The 25,345-nt window shown below is 44.0% G+C and overlaps 1 protein-coding gene across 1 annotated transcript in view; it reads right to left on the reverse strand.

Moving 5' to 3' along the window:
* Positions 1-25,345, reverse strand: part of syt1a (synaptotagmin Ia) — a gene marked incomplete at both ends in the record, with an annotated part of 93,448 nt that overhangs the window by 29,857 nt on the left and 38,246 nt on the right. Inside the window, 3 exons of the mRNA XM_080754824.1 lie at positions 2,436-2,553; positions 9,143-9,310; positions 12,327-12,494. Of these exons, the coding sequence (XP_080610950.1) occupies positions 2,436-2,553; positions 9,143-9,310; positions 12,327-12,494 (454 nt within the window). The remainder of the gene's footprint in view (positions 1-2,435; positions 2,554-9,142; positions 9,311-12,326; positions 12,495-25,345) is intronic.

Raw genomic sequence — 25,345 nt, forward strand, 5'->3', positions numbered from 1 at the left:
ACATCCATTTCCCCCAGTGGGGAGACCATGGGAGAACATGTTCACCCGCGCGGCAACGCTGGAAAAATAGAACAGCGGCGCCGCTTCCGCGCCGCCTCCACGTCCAGTGTGTGTTCCTCTTTAAAGTATTAGTCCCTCCGCGTCATCAGCGCCCACACCCTAGGTGGGGTTGGCGATAGGGCCTTTCTGTGTGGAGTTTGCATGTTCTCCCCGTGTCTCCTAGGGTTGATACCCTCACAAAAACATGCACGTAATCCTGGTCTCAATAATGCCTCCCCCTGGCCAGCCGGGGCGCCTGATGGAGGGGAAAGGAACTGGTTGGAATAACGTGTTCCTTCCACGCGCTACGTCCAAACCAGGGAAATCTCCACTGTCAGGTGAGAAAAGAAACAACTTGGACTCCTCATGCATAGAAGGAAGCATGAGGTCAGTCCGTTGTCTCCCCAGGCGCAGCAGAGGGAGAGCAGACTGAGAGGCCAGGATTACATAGGCAATTGGCACAGGCTGAAAGAATGAGTTACAAAATTGTGGGATAAAGATTTAAAAAGAGAGAAAAAAAAAAGTATTAGTAGGACTGCATCTTTAATTGTACACTTGCTTTTGCAATGGAGATGTATGTTTCAAATGCCAATAAAGCCTCATTTGAATGTCTTTGAAATTGAGAGAGAGAAAGATAGAGAGGCAGAGAGAGAAAGATAGAGAGGCAGAGAGAGAAAGAAAGAGAGAAAGCGTCAGTGTGTAGGAAGTGTAGGTGTGTTTGCTGTTTGAGGCAATGACGCACAGAGCAACGGGCTCTGCTGGTGCACCTTTGCCTGCATGTGCCGAGTGGTGACCCGATGCGTCATGAGAAATAGCAGATTCACAAGATGGGACTTCTTTTGTTATCTCAGAGAAATGCGTCAATATAAAACCTTTCACTCGCGGGCAAAAACAAAAAAAAAATACACGCCCCCTAATTGGTGCAACATAAACCTGCTGCTGTGAGAGCAAAATTGGATCCTAGTGGAGCGCTGCTTCTAAGACATCTAAGGGGGCTTGAGCCCCTGCCCTTTTTACCCGTTCTGTAAAAAGTGCCCTCTCCAGACCATGAATTCACTATGGTGAAAGAAATGCAAATGCCATGCATGAAGGCAGCATTCAAGAAAATTGCCTTTTCCAATCTCTCCTGAACTTGAATGCAGCATCTTATGTTGAAAGAATTGCCCTCTCTGTGTAGAAATCCATGCCGTTAGGCCACATTTCCAGTATTGACTTGATAATGCTTAGTTCAGTGTGAATCAAGTATCGAAAATAGCCGACCTCCAAGTTCACTGCGACGCGTTGTGAGCTTGGAGGTCTGCTATTTTCGATATTTTCATCAAAAGGCCCTTTTAGACATTTCAGCCCCCTGCCTCTCTAACATTCTCTGCATGTCCCTGCATCACACCTGCCTGTGCACCCTGACTGATGGCGGAACCATTGGACCCTGGCCAGTGGACCAGCAATGAATGTTCCCCAACCCCTCTCACACACACGCATGTGCGCGCACCGTCACATGCACACACGCAAACACGTAGGTTTGTTTTACTATACAGTACTTGTGAGGATATCAACGTTTTTGGTCAATGATTTTATGAAAACATAGCCGGTCTACAAGCTCACTATACTGTATGTCGCAGTGTGAGCTATTTTTGGTGCACTATACTGGCGCTTAACCACTTTAGGATGGGAACCCCTTTTGGGGTTCCTGTTGCTATACAGCAGTGGTTCCCAAACCTTTCAGGGACCCAAAATAGTGACAAATATCTACAAGCTAACAACGCAACGCTTCACGTCGCGTTGTGAGCTTGTAGATCGGCTATTGTCTACTTCTTAAATATTTGTTTTCTAATTTATGGAATTTCTTAGTAAGTGAGTGAGTGAGTGAGTGAGTGAGTGAGTGAGTGAGTGAGTGAGAGAGAGAGAGAGAGAGAGAGAGAGAGAGAGAGAGAGAGAGAGAGAGAGAGAGAGAGAGAGAGAGAGAGAGAGAGAGAGAGAGAGAGAGAGACTGTTTCCACCCACTCTACTGATTCCTCAGGGCATCATGATTGACACTCAAATCATTTCTCCTGAAAGCATCTGATGACATAATTATTTGTTCAGATTTATTCATTTATTAATGTATTTTAGCACCAACATCCCACCATGTTGAGAGATGGCTCGGTTTGACATTTCTCAGGTTGTGAGGGGAGGAACCTCATGAACACAACCGCCATCCTTGATATTCTATGTATCTGCGCCAAAGTAATAGTGGTCAGTTATGTGTCAAAGGCTTGTTGTAGCAGGTGCACGAGTTCTAGCAAGAGTTGTAAGAGGCAAAGCATTAGCTGCAGCATTGGAGCATGCATACTCAACGGGCCACACACACACACACACACACACACACACATACAGTACACAAATGCAGTCCTCCTCACCTGACAAGCCTCCAACGTCCATCTTCTTCAGGTTCTTGGCCTCTAGAATGACCACGGTCAGTTTGCCAGCAGTGGGTACATATCGCAGAGAGAAGCAGATATCTCCTAGCTTCTCTTGCTGTGGCAAAGGAAGACACATATCAGCGGTGAGAATGGTTGTAATTACAATGAAAAACAAATGCAAACTAATGCAAGAGGCTTGCTTGCGATGGACGTATAGAGTAGATGTTAGCCTGGCTTGGCCAGACTATATACTAATGCAGCTAAATAACTGCAGTATATCCCTTCCTTGTTTTAACATGGGTGGATTGTCTAGCTGCACTAGGCTAAGTAGATGTAGCCTATACTGTATGCCCATTCCCACTTCATGGATTTCAATTTAGGGCAAAAGATATGGGACATCTGGGGGCGCCCGCTGGCCTACTGGTCCAGGCGCATATCACATAGGCTTTGCCACATAGGCATTGATGCCTGATGGCGTCGCCGGCTCGATTCCCGATCCGGACGACCTTTGCCGCATGTCACTCCCCATCTCTCCCTCCATTTCCTGTCAGTCTACTGTCCTATCTAATAAAGGCATAAAACAAAGCCCCAAAAACGAATCTTTAAAAGATAAAGGACAACTTTTGATATTTACATACAGTAGCCTACAAGCCCATTGACAACATTATCATTTTCTTATATGGAGTTGGAATTATATGTAAGGGACTTAAAATGGTTTTGAAAAGTTGACAGGTAAAGTAGAAGGTAGTAGAATGGAACTGCACACTGATGACATCACAAGCGGAGGAGGTAGCTAGTTGTACATATTGTATTGACTTCTAATTTTAAAAATGCATGTGTAAATTATCTTGTGCATTCAAAACCAGCAATATTTGCAATGCTCTGGAAGCCTCTCTATTAACTGTGAAATTAAATGTATATTTATTGATGATGTATACATTTTGTGTTTGTTTATATAGAGTTTGCAGACTCCTTCCACTCCTGTCCTGACTCCTCTAACTGCGATTTAGCTGTAAATACAGATTTCAAATTTGATGATTAGACTTTCCAGCATTTAAAATGATGTGTTTCTCTGCATTTAAAGTGATTCATGGCAGCAGTGTTTTTGTGACAAATGTGCAAGTCAGTATAAGATGTGTTTGATGCGTAATCATTTTTGTAGACAAAATGGCATGTGTTCCCATTTTCTGCCCCAATATTCAAAATAGTCCACTGATGTATGCAAGAAAGCTGAGGACCAGGTTGTTAGTCATCTTGCCGTCTGGCTGCCGTCTCCAAGTGGAAATGGAACAGTAGACCAGTGGTTCTCAACCTGTGGGTCGGGACCCCAAATTATTTTGGGGGGTCGATCCCAGATGATTAACTTAATGTGCAACATTGTTTTCTCACTCAACAGTAAGCAAACCAACATAACGTTTAAGTGTAGGGTATCTGCACATTTCTAAAGTGACAATTTAAGGACTTTTTAATACCTCTAATGACAAATTAAACATTGGCTAAATTATCAAATATTAGAGGCAGGAATTGTTAAAAATAGCCGATCTACATGCTCACAACGCCTCACAAAGCAATGCTCACAGCCCCTCACAACACAACACAATGCTACGCGAGGCATTGTGAGCATGTAGATCTGCTATTTTCACAATAGACAGTGTTATACAAAATGTAATGCTTCAACTCTTAATGCTCGTCAGGGTGGTGGTGGTGGTGGGGGGGGGGGGGGGTTCCCAGTTAAAATATGATTATTTTGGGGTCGCGGCCTGAAAAGGTTGAGAACCACTGCAGCAGACCAATGTCGTAAGAAAAACACATAAACCCTAGCGTCCATATTCTGGAGACGTCATAATAGGCACACATGAAAATAGGTGAACTTTCCGTGTGAGCGTGTAAATCTGCTATTTTCAGTGAGGAGATTAGCGACAGGGAAAAAAAGGGGAGCCGAATTACAGACCCCTGAGGGACCCCAGTCAACAAAGCAAACAGGGTTTAAGTGGTTAATTGCGACCGTCAGGTCGCAGTTACTACCAAAACCTCCACCGGCTGTCTGTCAGTCAGTCAGTCAGTCTGTCAGTCAGTCTGTCCGTCATGTCACACTTTTCCCCAACTCATATCTCCGCCACCGTTACCCCAATCCATGCCAAACTTTGCACACACACTCCTTGCCTGCCAATCCACAACCTCCACCCCACCAGGGACCCCCGGAGCTCCAGGGACCCCCAGGGACCCCCTTCCACCGCCGCCAAAAAGTGCAAAAATGACCAAATGACCACCCAAACGGGGCTGTTCACGGGGAATTCCTGGGGACCACGACTCCTGGTGCTCCAGAATGGATGCCCCTAGTGGAGGACCCCCGCCACTGCAGCACACATGAGACGTCAACATGAATCTGTCCCATATAGCGCCACCATCAGGCCCATTTTTTCAAACACATTTTTGGACACTGCTCCTACAGATTTTGCCCTAAAATCACGCAAATCGGTACACAGTATGTCTACACTCATGTCATCAACATGGATCTGTCCCATATAGCGCCACCATCAGGCCGATTTTTAAAAAAACATTTTTGGACACTGCTCCTACAGATTTTGCCCTAAAATCACGCAAATCGGTACACAGTATGTCTACACTCATGTCATCAACATGGATCTGTCCCATATAGCGCCACCATCTGGCCAATTTTTTCAAACACATTTTTGGACACTGCTCCTACACATTTTGCCCTAAAATCACGCTGCGACCTGACGGTCGCTTATCTCCCGATTAGGGAGTCTTACTGGTAATGTAATGTGGCTAATGGCTATAGGCCTGGAACAAACATTATTAAGACCTATATACTAGCAAAAATAGCCGATCTACAAGCTCATAGCGCACCACAGTGCAATGTGTTGTCTGTTGAGAGCTTGTTGGTCTGCTATTTCCACTATTTAAACTTAAAAAAAATATATAATAATAATAAAAAGAAAATAGTGAAAATAGATGATGAGCTTATATATCGACTATTTTGGCTGTCTAGCTCATCACCACTACAAAGTAGTTCAATGTTCTAGATCACTGTTTCCCGAACAGTGGGTCAAAAAGTACAACTTTTCATCAATTAAAAAGAATTCCACCATCTTTCAAAAGTATTTCATAAATAAAATCACAACATAAAAAATACAGATGTTTAAGAAGTAGTGAACAGCACATTCATTTGATTACATTTATAATTTAACTGGGGACCCCCTGGAACCCCTTCAAGGACCCCTATGGGGGTCCCCGCCCTGACCCTACTTTGAGCACCACTGACATTTGGAACAGAATGTGATTCATATTCCTGCGACATGATGCCTCAAGATGCCACATTACATGTCAATCAGAATAATTCATCAATATAATTATGGGATCCCACCTACTGTACTTTACATGTGGGACACACGTAGGCCTGAATATGGGTATTGTCAGTATTAAATATTATGAGGTCTTTCCGTTGAGTAGAGTTCCAATCAGGGTCTATTCAGTGCCTTGGAGAACTTAACAAGGCAGTGCAGAATGAGTTTGCCTGTGCTGGCTGTATAAACTCTGGCCACGTTATTAGACACTGCTTCACACGCTAAAACACCAATGAAATGACCTTAAGTAGACTTTACAGGCTCGGGCTGAGGTTTAATCAACATGAAAACACCCTCATCAGGAGGGCAAAGACGCGGCCAGACAGAGAGAGGGTAGGTTTAATTATGGTGCAGTTTAGAGCAGCCATCACGCCTGACAATGTCTATGAACTGTAAAACACCAACCGCTGCCATGTGACCTGAGGGGACATTTCTGGAGCCTGCCACTCCATGCTTGACCTTAAAAGTCAAGCATGGAGTGTGGTGTGTGCGTGTGTGTTCAGTCACATAACTGAACAGGAAATTCATAGGCAAAGTCTGCACCAAGGGAAATATGAAGCAATAGGCACTATTATGGGAAATTCAAAGGTATTCTAGACGCTCATTGTAATGACAAATTTGGCTGTAAATTGCCTCATTATGATGGAGCTTGTATTTCATAATGGCTATAGACTTCATTATCGACTGTTTCTAAACATACATTATAAGGCTAAACAAAGAAGTTGAATGACGAGTGTTATGTTGTTTGTGTATGGTTTAAAAATATATTATACTGGTAATTTTACAATGATCGAATACACTTGAACTGAATCATTAAAATTGGTGAATTGAGAAATACCAATAATACCAATGGTAATCAGCTAGGCTATATGAAGCTGTCTTGTCTGCGGCAGGCAAGCAGAAATGCCGGTCGCAATGCCGGACAAGCTGATTTCTGCTTGTTTTATTTCTACTGATACAGAGAGAATTGAACATCTCTCACCATCACCATGTCTGTTGTTGGATTATGTTTTCCACAGTTTCCATGGTAATCATATCCATGATATTCTATAAATGTTTACAGCAATATAGTATATTCTATTCTAGGTAGGGATATGAAGTTGTAAACAGCTTATCACAGAGAAGTCCTTACCTAGTCTGGGATATTCATTTACATATTGCCGCTGTCTGGCAGAAACCTTGTATCTCCATAGTTCAACTTAAAAAAAAAACAACAAACTGTGTGTGTGTGTGTGTGTGTGTGTGTGTGTGTGTGTGTGTGTGTGTGTGTGTGTGTGTGTGTGTGGGGGGGGGGGGGGGGGGGGGGGGGGGGGGGTGTAAATGAATGGCCTACTTGGTGATACAATGGTGTCACGCAAAAGTATCAAAAATAGCTGATCTACAAGCCTACAAGTAACGCGGGTTACGATCTATGCAATGCGCTGTGTGCTTGCACGTCGGCAGTTTTGCTGAACTGTTTGAAAGGTACAGTAAAGAGAAAGTGGTAAAGTATGTGTGGGTTTTTATAAATATTGAACCAATGAAAAGTATTGAGCTTGTGACTCGATAATAACTACATTGGATCTATTGGAACGCAGGTTCTTTTTTCCCCTTTCCTGAAAATTAACAATTTTATATACTGTACAATGTTATATACAAGTTATTTTAAAGATGCAGTGCCATGATTTATCTCCTTCATTAAACATGATTATCAGGTATTATTATTATACTAGGAGGAGGATTTTTTCCAAAAGAGTGTACAGAAAGGGTTTTTATGTGGCTACACCCACCAGTTCATTAAGTATGCCTGGTTGTCAGGTGGGTGGTGACCCAGCTGAAGTTAGCCACACCCACCAGTGTTGGGTGAATGGTAAAAGGGGAGGGGATGATATGATGTCATTAAATCTGTGTTTTTGGATTGGCACTTTTGACCCACAAGGTGTCAGCCTCCAGGAAGAAATCCACAATACAAAGGGAATACATAATTGCTCATAACAACCACACCAGGCAATGAAATACTGTCAACCTCATAGACACATGTAAACCAGAGAAAAAGAATAAAACTATGGCACCACCTCTTTAAGTGCTCTCAATGCATTTAGTTTGCAACCAAAACTTGGATACACAACACACTCTTCAGACTTGCGTTCTAATAATATAGTATTGTGGGGGGACTGCCAGGGAAGAAGAATCCCCTTTTAACCTTGGCAAGTGTCATTTGTGGCCACTGAGGCATGACATGAATTTCACCAGCACATTGACAGCCTGTCAAAAAGGTTTCCAGAGCATTTGCATAAATCTAACCGCCAAACACTGTTAAGCAGTTGGAACAATAACTCCCTGCCCATGATTTTGGCAGTCGATTTTTCACCGCTCCTCGAGTTGCAAGTTGTCCTTCAGTGAGCAGTAACACAAAGCGAGCGAGTACAGTGTCATTTCAAGCCTTGCATGAAATTGTGCAGGTGCGGCTGCCTGGCCAAATCTAAGGTAGCGTAGTGATGCCCTTCAGCTCAAACAAGCACGCAATTCCTTGCCGTTATAATTAACCTTTAAATCAAACCACCGTAATGTAAAAAATGAGGTTCCCCTGGCAACAAATGCTATATGCCATGACATTTACCATGAAAATTGAATCTCCTGAACTGCTGCCTGGCCATATTAATTGAAGGGGAAGTGTGGACATCCGATTAAGTGACATTTCCTAGAGAGATGGATTACCCTGGCCAGGGCATCGCGCCTGCGGTCCAAACCCAAGGAACACATGTTTAAATGTAGCCAAGTCATTATTGTGCTGCCACTTGTGTCCTTGTTTCAATTGGCACATACATTACGGTATTACGATTTGAATGGGGACGCTATAACTCAGTGGCGAAATTAGACCTTATTCCCCATGGGTTTTCAGATCAAGGGGGCCCTGATCAAAGGGGCCCAGGTCTGTTGTCTTTGCGCGATTTAAGCGCAAACTACAATGATTACCCCTAATATATTGGAAATTACTAAATACATATAATATCCTTGTATGAATTTATGTAGATATGGGCGCATTGGGCGTATATTTTTATTTTGGCCTATTAAAAACTAAATGTATTTTCGCCACTAGGGGGGGCCCTTGGGTTTTTAAAACCCAAAAACCCTATCAAATTACGCTTGTGCTATAACTGCATCTGTGTATCGACACACAGAGAGAGATGTCAAGAAGTTGTCATTTCTAAACTGTTCTCGCACATCTCGAATGAGAACTTGTAAGAGGGTAATTGGTTGATTCAAATTTTGGGGCGGCTATTTTGAAATCCTGGACTATGATTGGCAAATGTTCTTCTGACAAAACACAAAATCTCTGATGTTCCTTCACTTTACCTCCTCCTTCTCGGCGCTCTGCAGGTCCCTCCACTCCTCTGTTATGTGGCTGAAGTCCACCTTGTTCATGGGCACCTTGATGTCGCCGATGGCGTCATGCTTGGAGAAGCGGTCAAAGTCGTACACCGTCATCACTAGCGTTTTACCACCCAGCTCGACGTAAGGGACCTGTTGAGGAGAAGGGTAACGGTCGGTTAAGAAATAACAGAAAATCTGAGAGGAGAGAAATTGAGAGAGAACCGTAATCTCATGAAAAATGGAACAGATTTCCAATCTTGGGAAGGATTATGCAAAGGCATCCATAGCACGGGCAATGTCTAAGAGATCTATGCTTTGTCACACAGCGGTGTCACGTGCCAGGAATAGCCGACCGACAAGCTCAGAGCGCGTTGCGGATGCGACACGTTGTGAGCTTGTAGGTCGGCAAATTCTTTCTTTGCCGTTGTGTCGTGAAGTATGAGCCAGGCTTAACGATCATTCTTTTGATCACTCTTAAGAATCCCTTTGCACAGAAAATAATGACTGCCAGGCTCCTACTGTCACATCTATTGCACAAGTAATTGCTTGTCAAGTGTGTGTACGTGGTGGATGGGGGCGGGTTGTTCTGGTTCCAAATCAATCACTGTCCAATGCTGTTTCTGACAGCACAGGGCTTATCTGGCCCCGATCCTGGGATGGAGGAATAAGAAATGGGGTGGGGGGTGGGGGGGTACGGCTATAGGTATTCGAGGGTGGTATCTAGAATTTGATTCCTTATTGCCTTCCACTGAGCCGAGATGATGCTGGTGATACGATACGGTAGTGGTTCACAAATTGGGGTCCGGGGACCCTAGGTGGTCCTTGAGTGGGTTCCAGGGCTATCTATTTCTTTTTTTACTTTGGCTATTGGAAAATACTGTGTGCACAAGCTCACAACGCACAGATTCTTAACTGAGTGTGAGCCAGGGACCAACGTCTTGACTAAGAATCAACCTGGGACCACTGTTGTGTTGGTGTTGGGGGTTGTCTTGGTTATATTGCTGTAGACAGACAGAGTATTGCCTGTATTCTTCATGTATGCTAGTGAATAGAAAACACTCCCACAGTCAGAGTTACAGTATAGTGTGTGCCAGCAGCTACGTCATTGTAGTCCTTAGCGGCCATTTCTTGGGTCAAAACACAGGTGTTTCAATTGTTTGATTGCATAGAACTAATGCTATAGTCTAATCAGAACACCTGTGTAAGGCTGTGTTTACCCAAGAAATGGCCGCTCTTAGAACTACATTTGGCACACCCTATATAGAGGCATATAAAGGTAAAAATAATCTGCCTGACAACTCATCCAGAGCTCCAAAAGGGACTGTGTTTCATAATTGTGCCTCTAGTCTAGACAGAATATGTGGATCTTAATGAGCTGATCCTATTCTGTAGTTGTTAAGCTTGAAGTATTTGGGGATTTGAAGCAAAACCTATTCAAATAGCCACTGATAATGATAACAATGATAACAATCAAAGTTCTCAAAAATAAAATATACTGTACATAATAATAAAAGAAATACAAAACTAGAAGCAGTGCTCTTCCGAGCACAGGTCTCTGCCAGGTGAGGAATGTTTGTTGTGGGCATGCATTTTTTGGTATTGAGTGATCATCAAAAAAAATTGTTTCACATAAGTCGACCTGGTGGCAATATAGAAGGCAGCTTAGGAAAAATGCAGGCCAGACGTTTTACCGTGGCCTCTCAAAGTTTTACGCAGTTATAGGTCAAGATACGACTCTGCCTGTTATAGCACGACCATGAGGCTGATTTGTAAATGCTCAAGTGACATTTCTTCCTCAGCCAAGCGGGAATGTGCATGCAGTTTCACCGCAATCGGACGGCGTGTTCATGATTTGCAACATTTTGCCACCCTTGCAAACTTTAGATTGTAACCAACCAGGATGGAAAATAAAAGATCTAACAGATAAGTTTTGATCACTTGACTATAGAGATCATGTGTACCGATTTGCATTACATTTGGACGAAATCTGAAGGTGTAATATCAAAAAAAGGTGTTTTACATAAGTCAGCCTCCTGGTGGCGCTATAAAAGTCAGATGTGAAAAATACAGGGCAAAGGGAGTGTGCTTGCTACGGTACCATCGTGCCAACGGTGCCAGAGATTAGCTGACGGACACAGGACGGACGGACAGGGTGCAAAACATAGTCTCTGCCATGCCTTTCGGCCTGGCGGAGACAATAAAATCTTCCGTCAGTGATCTTTGGTCAGTGATCACAAACAACACCATCACGGAACACCAGATGAAAACACCAACACCGGCAACGCGTAACGGTGCAATGCAATGTACTGTAAGCTTGCACAATCTACTAGTTTCTGAGAATGTTCTTCTTTCTTTATGGGGGTACCTGGTACAAATTGCTTTCAGATTGGGGTCCACGGGCCAAATACATATTTGGTAGTTGTTGACATGACAATATTTGGGAACCTCTTGCGATAGAGATTTGTTAGAACACCGTGGAATGAAGTGAGCATCGCTGGTCGGGAGTGAGATAAGCACCTTGGGCATGTGTCCTTGCCACAAGGAGAAACCGCTAACTTATAATTACCTGTGGTGTTTTCCAGGACACTTCACATATTTTGAGCATCACAAAGAGGGGTACGAATGGACCTGGCACCAAGACGCACACATTATGCCTAACTTCTGCCAAACACCTGCGCTTTTCACCGTTGGATGAATAACACAACTTTTCCAGCTGCCGAGTAACACTCATGCATCCATTATGAAAGAATGTTTGCTGAAATCTAGGCCAAACCAAGGCCGTTGTGTAGCGGTGCAGCTGCCTGCGTTAATCCCAATCACAGTGAGCCTGTGTGCGTACGTGTGTGGTGCACGCGTGCGTGCACATGCATGTATGTATTCGTGTGTGTACTCCGTTACAATATGTGTGTGTGTGTGTGTGTGTGTGTGTGTGTGTGTGTGTGTGTGTGTGTGTGTGTGTGTGTGTGTGTGTGTGTGTGGGCTTGTGTGAAATTTTCTGTCAGGAGCTTGTTAATGTGCCAGCTGGTCGCTGTCTCCGCGCCTTCCCAGAATTCCCCACTGCATGCAAATCAGTTTGTCAGTGGAACCAAAATCTCTCCTGTGGGAAAAGAAAAGGTGCATGAATGTTCTTCTTTGTTTTGTAGTTGCAGGCGAAGGAGCGTTATACCTTAAAGGTGAACTGCTCATTGAAGGTGGGGTTGAGGGTCTTCCTGTGAACCTTGGTCTCAAACTTCTTCTTCTTGTCGGGCAGCAGGTAGACCTTGACGTATGGGTCCGAGGTGCCGCCCATGTCCATGGCAGGGAGCTCCGCTGCCTGGATGATCCCCACTATGAGCTGCAGGGGCAGGGAGGCAGAGAGAGAGAGGACATTCACATCTGTATCGCCACAGACCCGCTGACAACAGCATCACCGCACCACACTGTCATCTCAGTGCCATCCTGACAGCATCCACATCCCCAAGATAAAACCTTTTTGCAAATAACTGACTGCGTATGCAATCCTATCTAATCCTGGCCATCGCTGTCACATGAAGTGAAACAACAACAAACAGACAGGGTAACACAGGATGCATGACTGCTAATCAAAGAAGCTTAACGAGTAATTTGTTTTCCCCACGATATGGTGACATCCACACAGAGATAGTGGGGCAGCTGAACGAGAGGGATACGACAGATTAATCTACCCCAGGTGGAACTGTATGTACTGTATATGAGACTTGGCATGTTCTTTGTGCCAGTAGCTATATGAGGATTTACAACCAGACGCACGATGGCCGCTAAATCTGCCCAGCTGCGGTTGTTGCTGGGTAGATAAATTGACCAGAGTTCTGAGTGCTGTTCAGAACACAGAAAGGTTTGGAGGGAGGTCCGGACCACTAGGCCAGCGGTCTGGGCCCAGATGGATAGGAGCATGGAGCTACATTTAGCCTCTCTGCGACTTGTTTTTATAGTCGCCCTACAGCAGGCTTCCCCAATTAGTTTTCCCCAAGGGCCAAATTATGTCTAGGGTACCAAGCCAAGGGCCACAACATTGCAGGGGGAAGCGGTGGCGTTCCCGCCACTCCAGTGACCGTTCAGATATCGTCGTTGTCGGGTAAAAATCTTGTATGTCCAAAACCGTTCGTTTTGCATTTATCATTTTTAAAATGATTTAAACTAGTGAAAACAGCCGATCTACAAGCACACAACGCCTCGCACCGCGAGGCGTTGTGTGCTTGTAGATCTGCTGTTTTCACTACTTTTGTGCGACGGCCTTGTTTGATGAAGCAGGGCTCTACTTTGCGAAAGAGCGTACACATTTTGAGATACGGGTTTTCCACCCGTCAATGACGATATACTAGTGTTGGTTGCTGCTCTTATACCACCATTATTACTGGGGTTGGTGGGGGCCAGACAGTAGCCCCCCGTGGGCCGCAAATGGCCCGCGGGCCGCCTATTGGGGAACCCTGCCCTACAGGTTCATAACAACTAGCCTATAGCGGCAATATGGCAGCGTCTATGGCGGCAGCGCGGGGGTCAGGATGTGTCAGGTCAGGAACAGGAGGCGCGGCTCTTCTTCACACGAGGCTGATAATTGAGAACACGCGGAGGCCCTGCAGGGCTGATTGACCTGCCAGTCACCGGGCCTTCCTTCCAAGGCCTCTGGAGGAGGCCCGGCGGCAAGTCAGTCAATCAACTTCCTATCAGGAAGCCATCAAGTGGCAATCTGGAGGGTGACCAGGGCCACTAAGCCATGGAACTCTACAGCTGTCAGCAGCCGCGTGGCTTTTACCGGGCAGTCGAGTGTCACCGCAATCAGAGGGGTTGCCACTCCCCCATTTATATAGGCCCGAACGCAAATCTGTGTCACTTTAGATTTGAACCACGTTTAGCCGTTATTTTATGCTTTAACTATTAAAAGATAGCAGCTATACAAGCTCACAGTGCGGCACCGAGTGCCGTGCTGCGAGCTTGTAGATCTGCTGTTTTTGAAAAATCGTGAACATTTGTGCAAGTCTTTGAATATTTGTGTCCCGATTCTATAAATGTCTTCTAAATCCTTCTTCTAAATCAGTGGTTCTCAAACTTTTTCATGTCAAGGACCCCCAAAATGACATGCATTTGGCCGTGGACCACTGTCTGAAAATTCATGGGTTGCATTTGTAGTCCTAAACGGCCATGTTGAGGACCAACAAAGGTGTTTCAATTTGTTTGATTGGCATGGAACTAATGTTCTATGCCAATCAGAACACCTGTGTTGGTCCTCAACATGGCTGGTGTAGGACTACAAATGCAACCCATGAATATGTTGTTCCAGGGACCCCCAGATGCAAAATTTCAAAGTTATTTCAGTTACAAATGTTCGCTTTTAACTCTTTGAGTGCCACCCCGTTCACCACTAGAGGGCGCCCAGTGGCCATAGAAAATCCCATGGAGATATGCTGGTATATGCAGAAGCCCTGCAGCCATGACTTGCCTGAACACTTTCCTTTGTGCATGTACAGGAAGAGGATGAAGTTAGCTTGAAGTTAGCTATTGGCTACCAAGCATTTTAGAAGATCTATTTTCTGCAATTTAGCCACGATTAAACCTTGCACACCTCATGCATGGGAAAAAAACAGAGAAGAATGAGCTCTAAAAAATCCAATGCGATTTGTGCAGTTTGTTCACAGCTTTCAAACAAAAAAATCCGATTGGAAATCCATTCAGGCATTCTTGAGATAATGGCCATTATGTTTTACATGTTATGTAAACAAAAATGGCTGCCCTGTATGTTAGATGGGGTTGTATGGGGTGGAACATGCAAAATCGCGATTGAAATCATGTTCACCAGATTTGATGGGGTCCAAAAAAAAAAAAAAAAAAAAAATCAATTTTTTTTTTTTTTTTTTTTTTTTAAAGCCGAACTAGTTTGGGATCGGCACTCTGCGATACGCTAATAAAGCCGAACTAGTTCGGGATTGGCACTCAATGAGTTAAAAAGACTTGCAAAAAAAGAAATCGCAATTTTGCAAAAATAGCAGATCTACAAGCTCGCAGCGCCTGTAAGCTTGTATATCTGCTATTTTTCAATAGTTAAAACATTAAATAATTCTAGGCCTTTCACCCTGGTGTCACTATTTTCGGGCATGTCATAGGCAAAAAATATTCAAAACGTTTTGAAAATAGCAGATCTACAAGCTCATGGTGCGTTGTGATGTAATGCGTTCTGTGAGCTTGTAGATCGGCTATTTTCTGAAAACTATACTGTACAGGGCAGTGATTCTCAAAGTGGATTGCAGGGACTCTGTGGGTTCCTTTAGAGGGGTCTAAATTGACCCATACAAGTCTATAACTCTGACAGTGTACAAATGGAACCAAATGGACCCTTAAAGGTGTATTCAGTGATAAAGAAAGTGGCCGGGGGTCATCTTGTCACAGCGTGGAAATGTTTAGTTTTTTATAGATTCTACACCATTATAATGTTCTCGTTTTGATCATTATCACTGAATATCGGTAGGCCTACGTCTCTAGCTTCAGGATATGTATGATACTGATTTACTAGGAGACTGTGGCATTTTATGAGTTAAGTAGTTTACAATCTAGGCATTTAGCAGACTTTCTTAATTCAGAGCGACTGTGGTTCTCAAAACCTTTATTTTGACCTTCATAACTAAACAGCATAACATAACTACGGCCATACTCTACCCTGATTGGTCGAGGACTGGCTGGCCACCTCTGAAAACGGAATCTAGCTATGCTCGCAACACGGGCCATGGTGGAAGTCCTTATATGGTCAGCACACATTCTAGTGAGGAGAATGAATGGAAAATGTACCAATTATATTTTTATTTGAATGAAATACAATCACTGAATGTACCTTTAACGGATCGATCCATTTGGTTCCATTTGTACAGAGTTAAGGGGAGACCTTGACATTTAAAAGCTTGAGAGACACTGGTATAGGGCTTAAGTGGTTATAGTGTGATACGATGCGTCCAAAAAAAGAGCTCCCGTAGGATTTTCGTGCCAAAATTGATTTTTTTTGCAGAACTTGGTTCTATAGAGTCCAAACTATGAGAAAATGATAGGTGTATAATTTTCCAGACCCCCACCCCCTTTCTGGGGGTCATCTATTTTAGGACCTCCCAGAACAGTATGCAAGCCAGTTAATGTCCAATTCTCTTATTAGAGTTGTTTTGTAGGTTTAAAACATTCTGAGTTCATTTATTACTCATTTGAAGCAGCCAGAATAACCTTTCTGACTTTTGTCTGGGGTCTTTCCTCACCTGGGACCCCCGGAATGACCCCTGTGCCTATCTCAGTAATCGTTCTGCTCCTGCTCCAGAACAATGTCATATTAGGACATAATTGAAGCATAAAAGTCTTTGTAGCTGGGCTCTGAAAACTAAAATGAGTAGTAGCAAATACCAGGGGTCTTCCACAGGGGGTTCGGGACCCCTAGGGGGTCCTCAGAGTTACTACAAAGTGTAATTCTAAGGATTTTTTTGCTAAAATGGCTTTTATTTGGCTTTTATAGGGACCAAACTGTCAGAAAATGATGCATATCACATTTTTCCGACCCCTGCCCCCTTTCTGGGGGGTCATCTATTTTAGGACCTCCCAGAACAGTACACCAGCCAGTTAATGTACAATTTTCATAATATTAGAGTTTTTTTGTAGGATTTAAAACATTCTAAGTTCATATATTGCACTTTTGAAGCAGCCAGAATAACCTTTCTGACTTTTGTTTAGGGTCTCACCTGGGACCCCCGGAATGACCCCTGTGCCTAGCTCACTACTCATTACAGTCCTTGCTCTGTTTCTGCTCCAGAACAGTGTCAAATTAGATCATAATTAAAGCATAAAAGCTTTTGTAGCTGGGTTCTGACAACAACAAATTTGTAGCTAATACCAGGGGTCTTCCACAGGGGGTCCGGGACCCCCAGATGTCATCAGAGTTACTACAGGGGGGCAGCCAAATGGTTATTTCAGCAACCATTTCTGCAATGTGCTAACTATTTTTGAATATTATTCTCCTTGGTTTATGAAGTGTACTTGATGGTTTATGGACAGATGGCCAATTCACCCTTTGTCAAGTCCCGCCCGTTGTCCCGCCCCTCTTCACACCCATTGGTTGCTATGTCTCGGTGGGACATTCAGTGGGACACTCCATCCACTACCATTGTAATTCAGTTGCTTCGTATTGTTATTCTGTGTATTCAATTCTCATTTCAAACTTGGTTTCAGTAAAATGGAGCTGCTCAGTGGCAGTATAGTGACTCAGAATGTTTTTAAATTATTTTATCTCTCCAAAAATTATGTTTTAGCAAATTCAACATAAAAAAGGCGGAACCAGGGCGGGACAAGGCAGATAGAGCCTTCTGGTTGGTCAGTCAGGGACCAACCAGAAGGCTAACAAAGGGTGAATTCTTGGCTATCTGGCCAGTGATGTATATCGGACCAGTTACCTATATATGGAGACCCCTGGTACCCATGGAGATCCGTGTACTGATGGTACATCCCTTTTATGCCCATACATGGAGATCCCTGTCTGATGTTCTCTGAACCAGCCCTACAGATATGGGCTGTCTTCCTCCATATATGGGCATTCCCATATGAAGTCCTGTTAGATATGGGCTTAATATTGATGACATCAGGGATCTCCATATATGGGCATAAAAGGGATTATGTTAGAGTGGTTCCCATGACATCACAACATACAATCCCTTTTATGCCCATACATGGAGATCCCTATCTGAACCGGCCACACAGATATGGGCCATGTCTTGGCCATCTGGCCAGTGATGTATATGACATCAGGGAACTTCATGGGCATAAACAGGAATTCGGGGGAATGCCCCTATATGTACTTTTACATTTAAATAGGTCACCTGTGATATAACCTGTGATGTCACAGTGATGTGTCAGGGGAACCACAGTGTCAGGTGTGACCTTCAGACAGACAGACAGACAGACAGACAGACAGACAGACAGACAGACAGACAGACAGACAGACAGACAGACAGACAGACAGACAGACAGACAGACAGAGATACGCGGACAAGATGTGCTGGTTTTCGTAGTAAACTTGCGACCTATGGTCGCAATAACAGTTATAATTCACAGGTGTTACTGCAGGGATTACAAGAAAGTATTGCAACTTCTCACTTTGGCCATGTAGAACAACATGTCCATTACACAGTCATGTTGAATGTCCTGCCTAATAGTGTTGACAGTTTCCACCATAATTTGGAGAGAGGAGTGCATGGCAGGTTATTGCTTGAGCATGCTGCTGCACTGTGTCTTGCAACCTGTTTTGCAGCCACATTTGATGAGCTCAAGTATTGCCTTTGGAGTAGGGAGGGCAAGACACCTAACTGGAACATACCTTGGCAAGGGTTCCATTCCTCCTGAGACTGGGAGGTTGGGGTTCGATCCCCAGCTGGGTCATACTAAAGATTCTGAAAATGGGACCTCAGCATCAAAGGCTGGATTGGGCTATGTCCCTGTGACAAACTATTATCATGTCCACTGTCCAGGGGTACTTGTACATCAAGCTGCCTCACTCTACAGAAACAGGACATATGCTCCTGCCCTATGAGCCTCAGGGCTGGGCAAGGCACTTACAACCATCAACATTGGAGTCATTGGAGCACTTTGGTCCAACAACCCTTCATCTGCGATAACTCATATGGGATGGGATTTCAGTCAAAGAACTTGGAGCTGCACTGCTACCACATATCCTCAATGCCAACTACATCACAATGCAGTATAAATGATACCTGACAAATTGCCCTGAGCTTCCACCAATTGAAGAAAATGGATGGAATTCAGAGACTGGAGGGTATGTTCCAGTCAAATGTCTTGGCTGACTGGGAGGTTGGGGTGACCAGAGATTTGGCTGGCCCCCTGTAGTAACTCTGAGGATCCCTGGGGGTCTCAGACCCCCTGTGGAAGACCCCTGGTATTAGCTACTAATTTCTGTTGTCAGAGCCCAGCTACAAACGCTTTTATGCTTTAATTATGATCTAATTTGACACTGTTCTGGAGCAGAAACAGAGCAAGGACTGTAATGAGTACTGAGATACACAGGGGTCATTCTGGGGGTCCCAGGTGAGGAGAGAAAGGTTATTCTGGCTGCTTCAAAAGTGCAATATATGAACTTAGAATGTTTTAAATCCTACAAAACAACTCTAATATTATAAAAATTGGACATTAACTGTCTGGTCTGTTCTGGGAGGTCCTAAAATAAATGACCCCCCCAGAAAGGGGGCAGGGGTCGGAAAAATGTGATACGCATCATTTCCTGACAGTTTGGTCCCTATAAAAGCCAAAGCAGCAGAACAATACATTTTAGCAAAAAAATCCTTAGAATTACACTTTGTAGTAACTCTGAGGACCCCCTAGGGGTCCCGAACCCCCTGTGGAAGACCCCTGGTATTTGCTACTACTCATTTTAGTTTTCAGAGCCCAGCTACAAAGACTTTTATGCTTCAATTATGTCCTAATATGACATTGTTCTGGAGCAGGAGCAGAACGATTACTGAGATAGGCACAGGGGTCATTCCGGGGGTCCCAGGTGAGGAAAGACCCCAAACAAAAGTCAGAAAGGTTATTCTGGCTGCTTCAAATGTGTAATAAATGAACTCAGAATGTTTTAAAACCTACAAAACAACTCTAATATTAAGAAAATTGGACATTAACTGGCTGGCGTACTGTTCTGGGAGGTCCTAAAATAGATGACCCCCAGAAAGGGGGTGGGGGTCCGGAAAATTATACACCCATCATTTTCTCATAGTTTGGACTCTATAGAACCACGTTCTGCACAAAAATCCTACGGAAGTACACATCGTACCACACTATTAAAAGCATACTTCTGCTTCAGTTAGAAATACGACGTACGTCACACACACACACACACAGATCGCAAACAGGAACAGAACATCATGGGAACAGCGTCGGATGTCCTCACTCAATTTAACTGTGCTCAAAAGGCATCCCACAGGTACTGCATAACATTGTCATTATCACAACACTGCAGCGCAGGAGCGCCGAAATGAGATCCTGTCATGTTTTCGATGGCTAACGCCGACAATACCTTTCTCAAATTGCGCCCTTCCCTGTAGCTTGTCAGTGTGACTCACTGAAGAACCTGATACGAATAATGTACCATTCATTTGACTGTCTGTCACTTACCATGGCCTGGGCTAAGTGTGATGTTATAATAACAGTGGTTCGGGAGTGGGATCACGGTGTGTTCTGTTCAACTGAGTGCCAGATGTTCTGACATAGATAGAATGTCAGATCAGCTACAGCTGTGATTCTCAGCCTTTTTATTTCAACGACCCCAGTTTGGTATTAGGACACGGACCCTCATCTCAATTATTTTTAACTCTGGGACCCCAATGTCCACTGTGAAATCCTGAACTTTTCCATTAGGTTCCTAACTTTGAAACATTTAACTGGGACCCCCCCGGACCTCACGTTGAGAACCAGTGAACTAGACCGGTCCGGGGGTCCTTGAGAGGATACCGGGGGGGAAAACCAGAAAAATGACAATGCAGCATCACAACCATTTTAACCAGTTTATCTATTTATATGTTGGATATTCCAAAATAGCGGATCTACACGCTTGCTTGCTGTTTTTGAGATTTTTGGAAAAAATATTGAAAAATGTTCCTTCTCTTCTGAATGACCCTGGCACAAAATATTTTCAGAGGTCGTCCGTGGCCAAATTTGTTACCGTTTCAAATCCTTCACCTCCACCTTCCACTTCTGGAGTTCCTGTGCAAATCTAGGGATGGGACGATATGACGATTTCATATCACGATTATTGTGACCAAAGAAATATTATCGCGATAATCAAAATATCCCGAACATCCATTATCCTGGGCAGATCTACAAGCTCACAACGAGTCGTGTAAGAGATTTTGTAGAGTGAAAAAATACTGTATCAAGTACGTATGTTATAAGTACGTTTTACCAATAGAGGGTTTAAATGGTCAGATATGCAGCTCGGCAAATAAAAGGTGAATGGATCCCAGTAGTCACAACGGGATGCGCTGTGAGCTTGGAGGTCTGCCATTTTCGATATTTTCACCAAAATAAATGTCAGCCCCTGCCTCTCTAACATTCTCTGCACGTCCCTGGTCATCGCAACTCTCCTCTTCAAACAAGGAACACATCTCTACCATCTGCCCACAATGAAAAGATGGCTGACAGGGTTGACAGCATAGAGTTATAAGAAGAAGAGGGCACCAGATATCATAAATATAATATAATATATATATAATATATAATATAATATAATATAATATAAATAAACAAATAAACAAATAAATAAACAAATAAACAAATATCCCCGCCCGTCCGCTTGCATTGAGTTGCTCACCCAGCGCATGAAGCCAAATTCGACCCCTTCTTCCGGGTTTGAAAAGTGACGTAGTGGGGCCTAAGTGACGCGTTTTGCGTCATAGAGTTTGTTCATGGACGCGCTGGGGCTCCAAGTTGTGAACGAGCACTTCCGCTATGAACGCGCAGTCAATTCAAAAGAGCCAATGTTTCTGGCCCCATCTGTAAAAAAAGCTGCAGTAGTCCCTCCGCCTGGTGTCTGGGGGGCTTGGTTGACAGACACTCTCCATTTTGAAGACTGTAGACACACTGGCTGCGCTATAACTCCTCTCTGTTTGCATGTGGTTGTTCAGTGGTTCTGAAAGTGGGGTCCGGGGATCCCCAGGGGTCCATGGAGGGGTTCCGGTGAGGGTCCTCAGCAAAAGGAACAGTTTAACGACTTAAAGGAGCTATAGTCAACTTTTTCTTGAAAAACGGATGCTAAAATAAAAATAATGTTTCAAAAATATTTTATAAAAAAAAAAGCTTCATATATGTGTTTCTATTCAAAAATGACCATAAAAAGCGTAAAATAATGATAAAATAATCATTTTGGCCATTGTCAGACCGACACTTTGTTTACATTCTAGTCTATAGACTAGGATGTAAACAAAGTGTCGGCCCTACTATGAAAAAGTTGACTATAGCTCCTTTAACCTTTTTCAAAAATAGCAAAAATGGGTCCCGACCCACTGTTTGGGAAACTGTGGTCTACATAGTGGCGGCAGAAGCGTGCTGTGCACCGACCAGATTAGGCATAGGTTGGTGACTCAGCCCTTGGCAACCTACTGTACCTGAGGGATTTGTCCTAATGCATCACAACCCTGCTCTGACAACTCTGCAGGGGAAATGAGCACACATACACACACGTGCACTGCACACACGCACCTGCAGGCATGCACGATAAAATCCACAGTGTTAATGTATGTTTTTATTTGCAATCCGGGAAGTGGGGAACCCATTCGGTAAAAAAATAAATAAAAAGATAATACATCTCTTTTTGAAAGTATGTCTTCTTGGGAGATTAATACATGTGTAGCTGTGAGAGTGTACAAATGGAAGCAAATTGACACTCACGAGTATTTGCTTCCATCTTCTGTACACTCAGGGCCATATTTCGAAAATCTGCGGCACCAAAACGCCAATTCTGCTAGTTAAACAGCATGTTACCCGGCACTAAGCCATCAGGGGGTGGTATTAAGCCTCTGAATTACTCATAGGTGTGTATTGAGCGTAGGGCTGTCACAATTATTACATAATCGTCTAATCGTGATTATTTGACATTATCGCAATTATTTTGTCATAATCGTCATAATCGTGAATGTTGAAAAATGTCAGAAATAGTGGAAATAGCAGATCTACAAGCTCACAATGCGTCGCATTTCCACTATCAATGTTATTTTTTAAGTAGTAAGTTGTCAAATATGTCAGTAATGTATTTGTATATTTAGGTTATGTGTCATATCTACCATATGCAACTTCAAAGCCTAAAAGCCAAACAGAAATGTAATTATCAATGCCAAATACACAATAAAATCGTTAATCGCCAATTATTTGAGTGACAATTAATCGTCATGTAAAATGTCATATCGTGACAGCCCTAATTGAGCGTAACATTTAATAAACCAGAGTGCTGCGCCTTCATCATAGCACACTGTTAATTAAACAACCCAAGTTGGAGGAGACGTTTAAACTTCTGAGGAAAACAGCGTTCCACCGTCTAAGGGATAAATGACTGCCCATAAGTTCGACATCTCATTAGTCCAACGGTGGTCAGGGTTAGGGTTAAGGTTAGGTTTAGGCTTAGTTTTACTGATGTTAGGGTTAGGACTAATGAGACTTTGGGACAACGGGACATTGGAACAATGACATGGCAACTTGGGAACAGCATTAAAAATGTGATATAATGCTGTTGTCAGGAGATGCAGGGGAAACAAAAGTTCTCACCCACAAACATCACCTGGAAAGGAGAGGTAAACCAAATGGTAACCAGATCGCTCACTCCAAAGCACGCTCACCCTAATTTCTTTCCTCCAAACTAACACCGACCAATTGGTGTGGTGGTTCTATTTGTTTGACTGAGGATAAGGTTAGAAATAACTTTAGGGTTATGCATAGTTTTACTGAGGTTAAGATAGGATTATGTTTGGGCACCGTTTTACTGAGGTTAGGAATAAAGTTAGGTTTAACCGTTTAGGCATAGTTTACCGACGTTACGTTTAGGAATACCAGGCAGAAACCGTTCTACCGTTCAGCCGCATGGACACCCGAGGCGATTGTGTTTTGGGGCGAGCTTACTGGTATTCAACCCAAACAGTGACTGTGACTCTGCGGACAGAATCAGAGACGCAACGAGAGCATGCTCCACGTTGAGCCCCATTTGGATATTGATATGACCTTCCAGTAGCTACAGAGACATAAAGAATGCCAGGAGGCTAGTATTCATTCATGGCATTCTTACATGAACGATTTTTTTTTTTTGGCATACGTGAAAAGTAGGCTACCATATCACATGCCACTTATATTGTTCATTGAGGTGTTGTGTTGAAATGTATTTTGATTACGATTCAAGTGCACATTCATTGTGAATCTAACCAGGCGCATCTTAATCACAATAATGCACTGTCTAAATGGTAAGGAAATGTTCTGTCCTTGAGCGCAATTAAAGTCTGTGCGTGAGCTAGATTATAATCATTATTACAATCATTAGTATTATTGTAATCACCTGGGTGGGTGAGTTGTGTAATTTCCCAGATGTTAAAACACTTTTGTTGCAATCAATTAAATCTCTTTGAAGGTCCGCGATGCCATGGTCTCCATAGACTTCCATGTAATTTATAGTGCACGGATCATGCACTCCCATGCCTAGATCATGCACCACGTGTGTGCACGCTGTTCACAGCTTTCAAACAAAAACACAGTAAGAGCGAGATCATTTAGCGACCTACAACCGGGTCGCAACGTGGTCGGTAGTTTTCAGCGACCGGGTCGCTAAATCGAGCGACCGGGTCGCTAAATCAACCGACCGGGTCGCTAAATCAACCGACCGGCCCGGTAAATCACCGACCGCGCCGCTAAATCGACCGACCCGGTCGCTAAAACTACCGACCTACCTGCAGTTTTAGGTCGGTAGATTTAGCGACCCGGTTGGTACATCTAGCGACCCGGTCGGAAGATTTTGCACCCCAGTCAGTCGATTTAGCGACCCGGTCGCTCGCTTTAGCGGTGCGGTCGGTGATTTAGCGACCCGGTCGGGAGGTTGCGTCGGCAGGTTAGCCCACTGAGGTAAGGTTACTGAGGTTAGGTTTAGGGTTAGGGTTAGCGTTAGTAGCCCGGTGGTCGGTGGATAAGCGACCACCGGTCGGTGGATTTACCTACCCAGTCGTGAATTTAGCGTCCCAGTTGGTGGATTTAGCGACCCGGTCCGTGGATTTAGCGTCCCGGTTGGTGCATTTAGCGACCCGGTCCGTGGATTTAGCGTCCCGGTCGTTCGATTTAGCGACCCGGTCGCTCGCTGTAGCGGCACGGTCGATGATTTAGCGACCCGGTCGGACGCTTTAGCGGCTCGGTCGGTGATTTAACGGCCCGGTCGGAGCTTTAGCGACCCGGCCGCTGAAAACTACCGACCACGTGACGTTGCAACCCGGTTGTAGGTCGCTAAATGATCTCGCCCTCTCTCCAAAAACATCTGCTTGGAAATCCGTTCAGGCATTCATGACATGAGATATCAGCCATTACGTTTTACATTATGTAAACAAACATGGCTGCCATGTTTGAAAGATGGGGTTGGTATGGGGGTTAAACATGCAATTTCGCAATCGCGATCATGCCTAA

The sequence above is a fragment of the Nannobrachium achirus genome, assembly GCF_963921795.1.
Source record: "Nannobrachium achirus genome assembly, chromosome: 23".
Lineage (NCBI taxonomy): Eukaryota > Metazoa > Chordata > Actinopteri > Myctophiformes > Myctophidae > Nannobrachium > Nannobrachium achirus.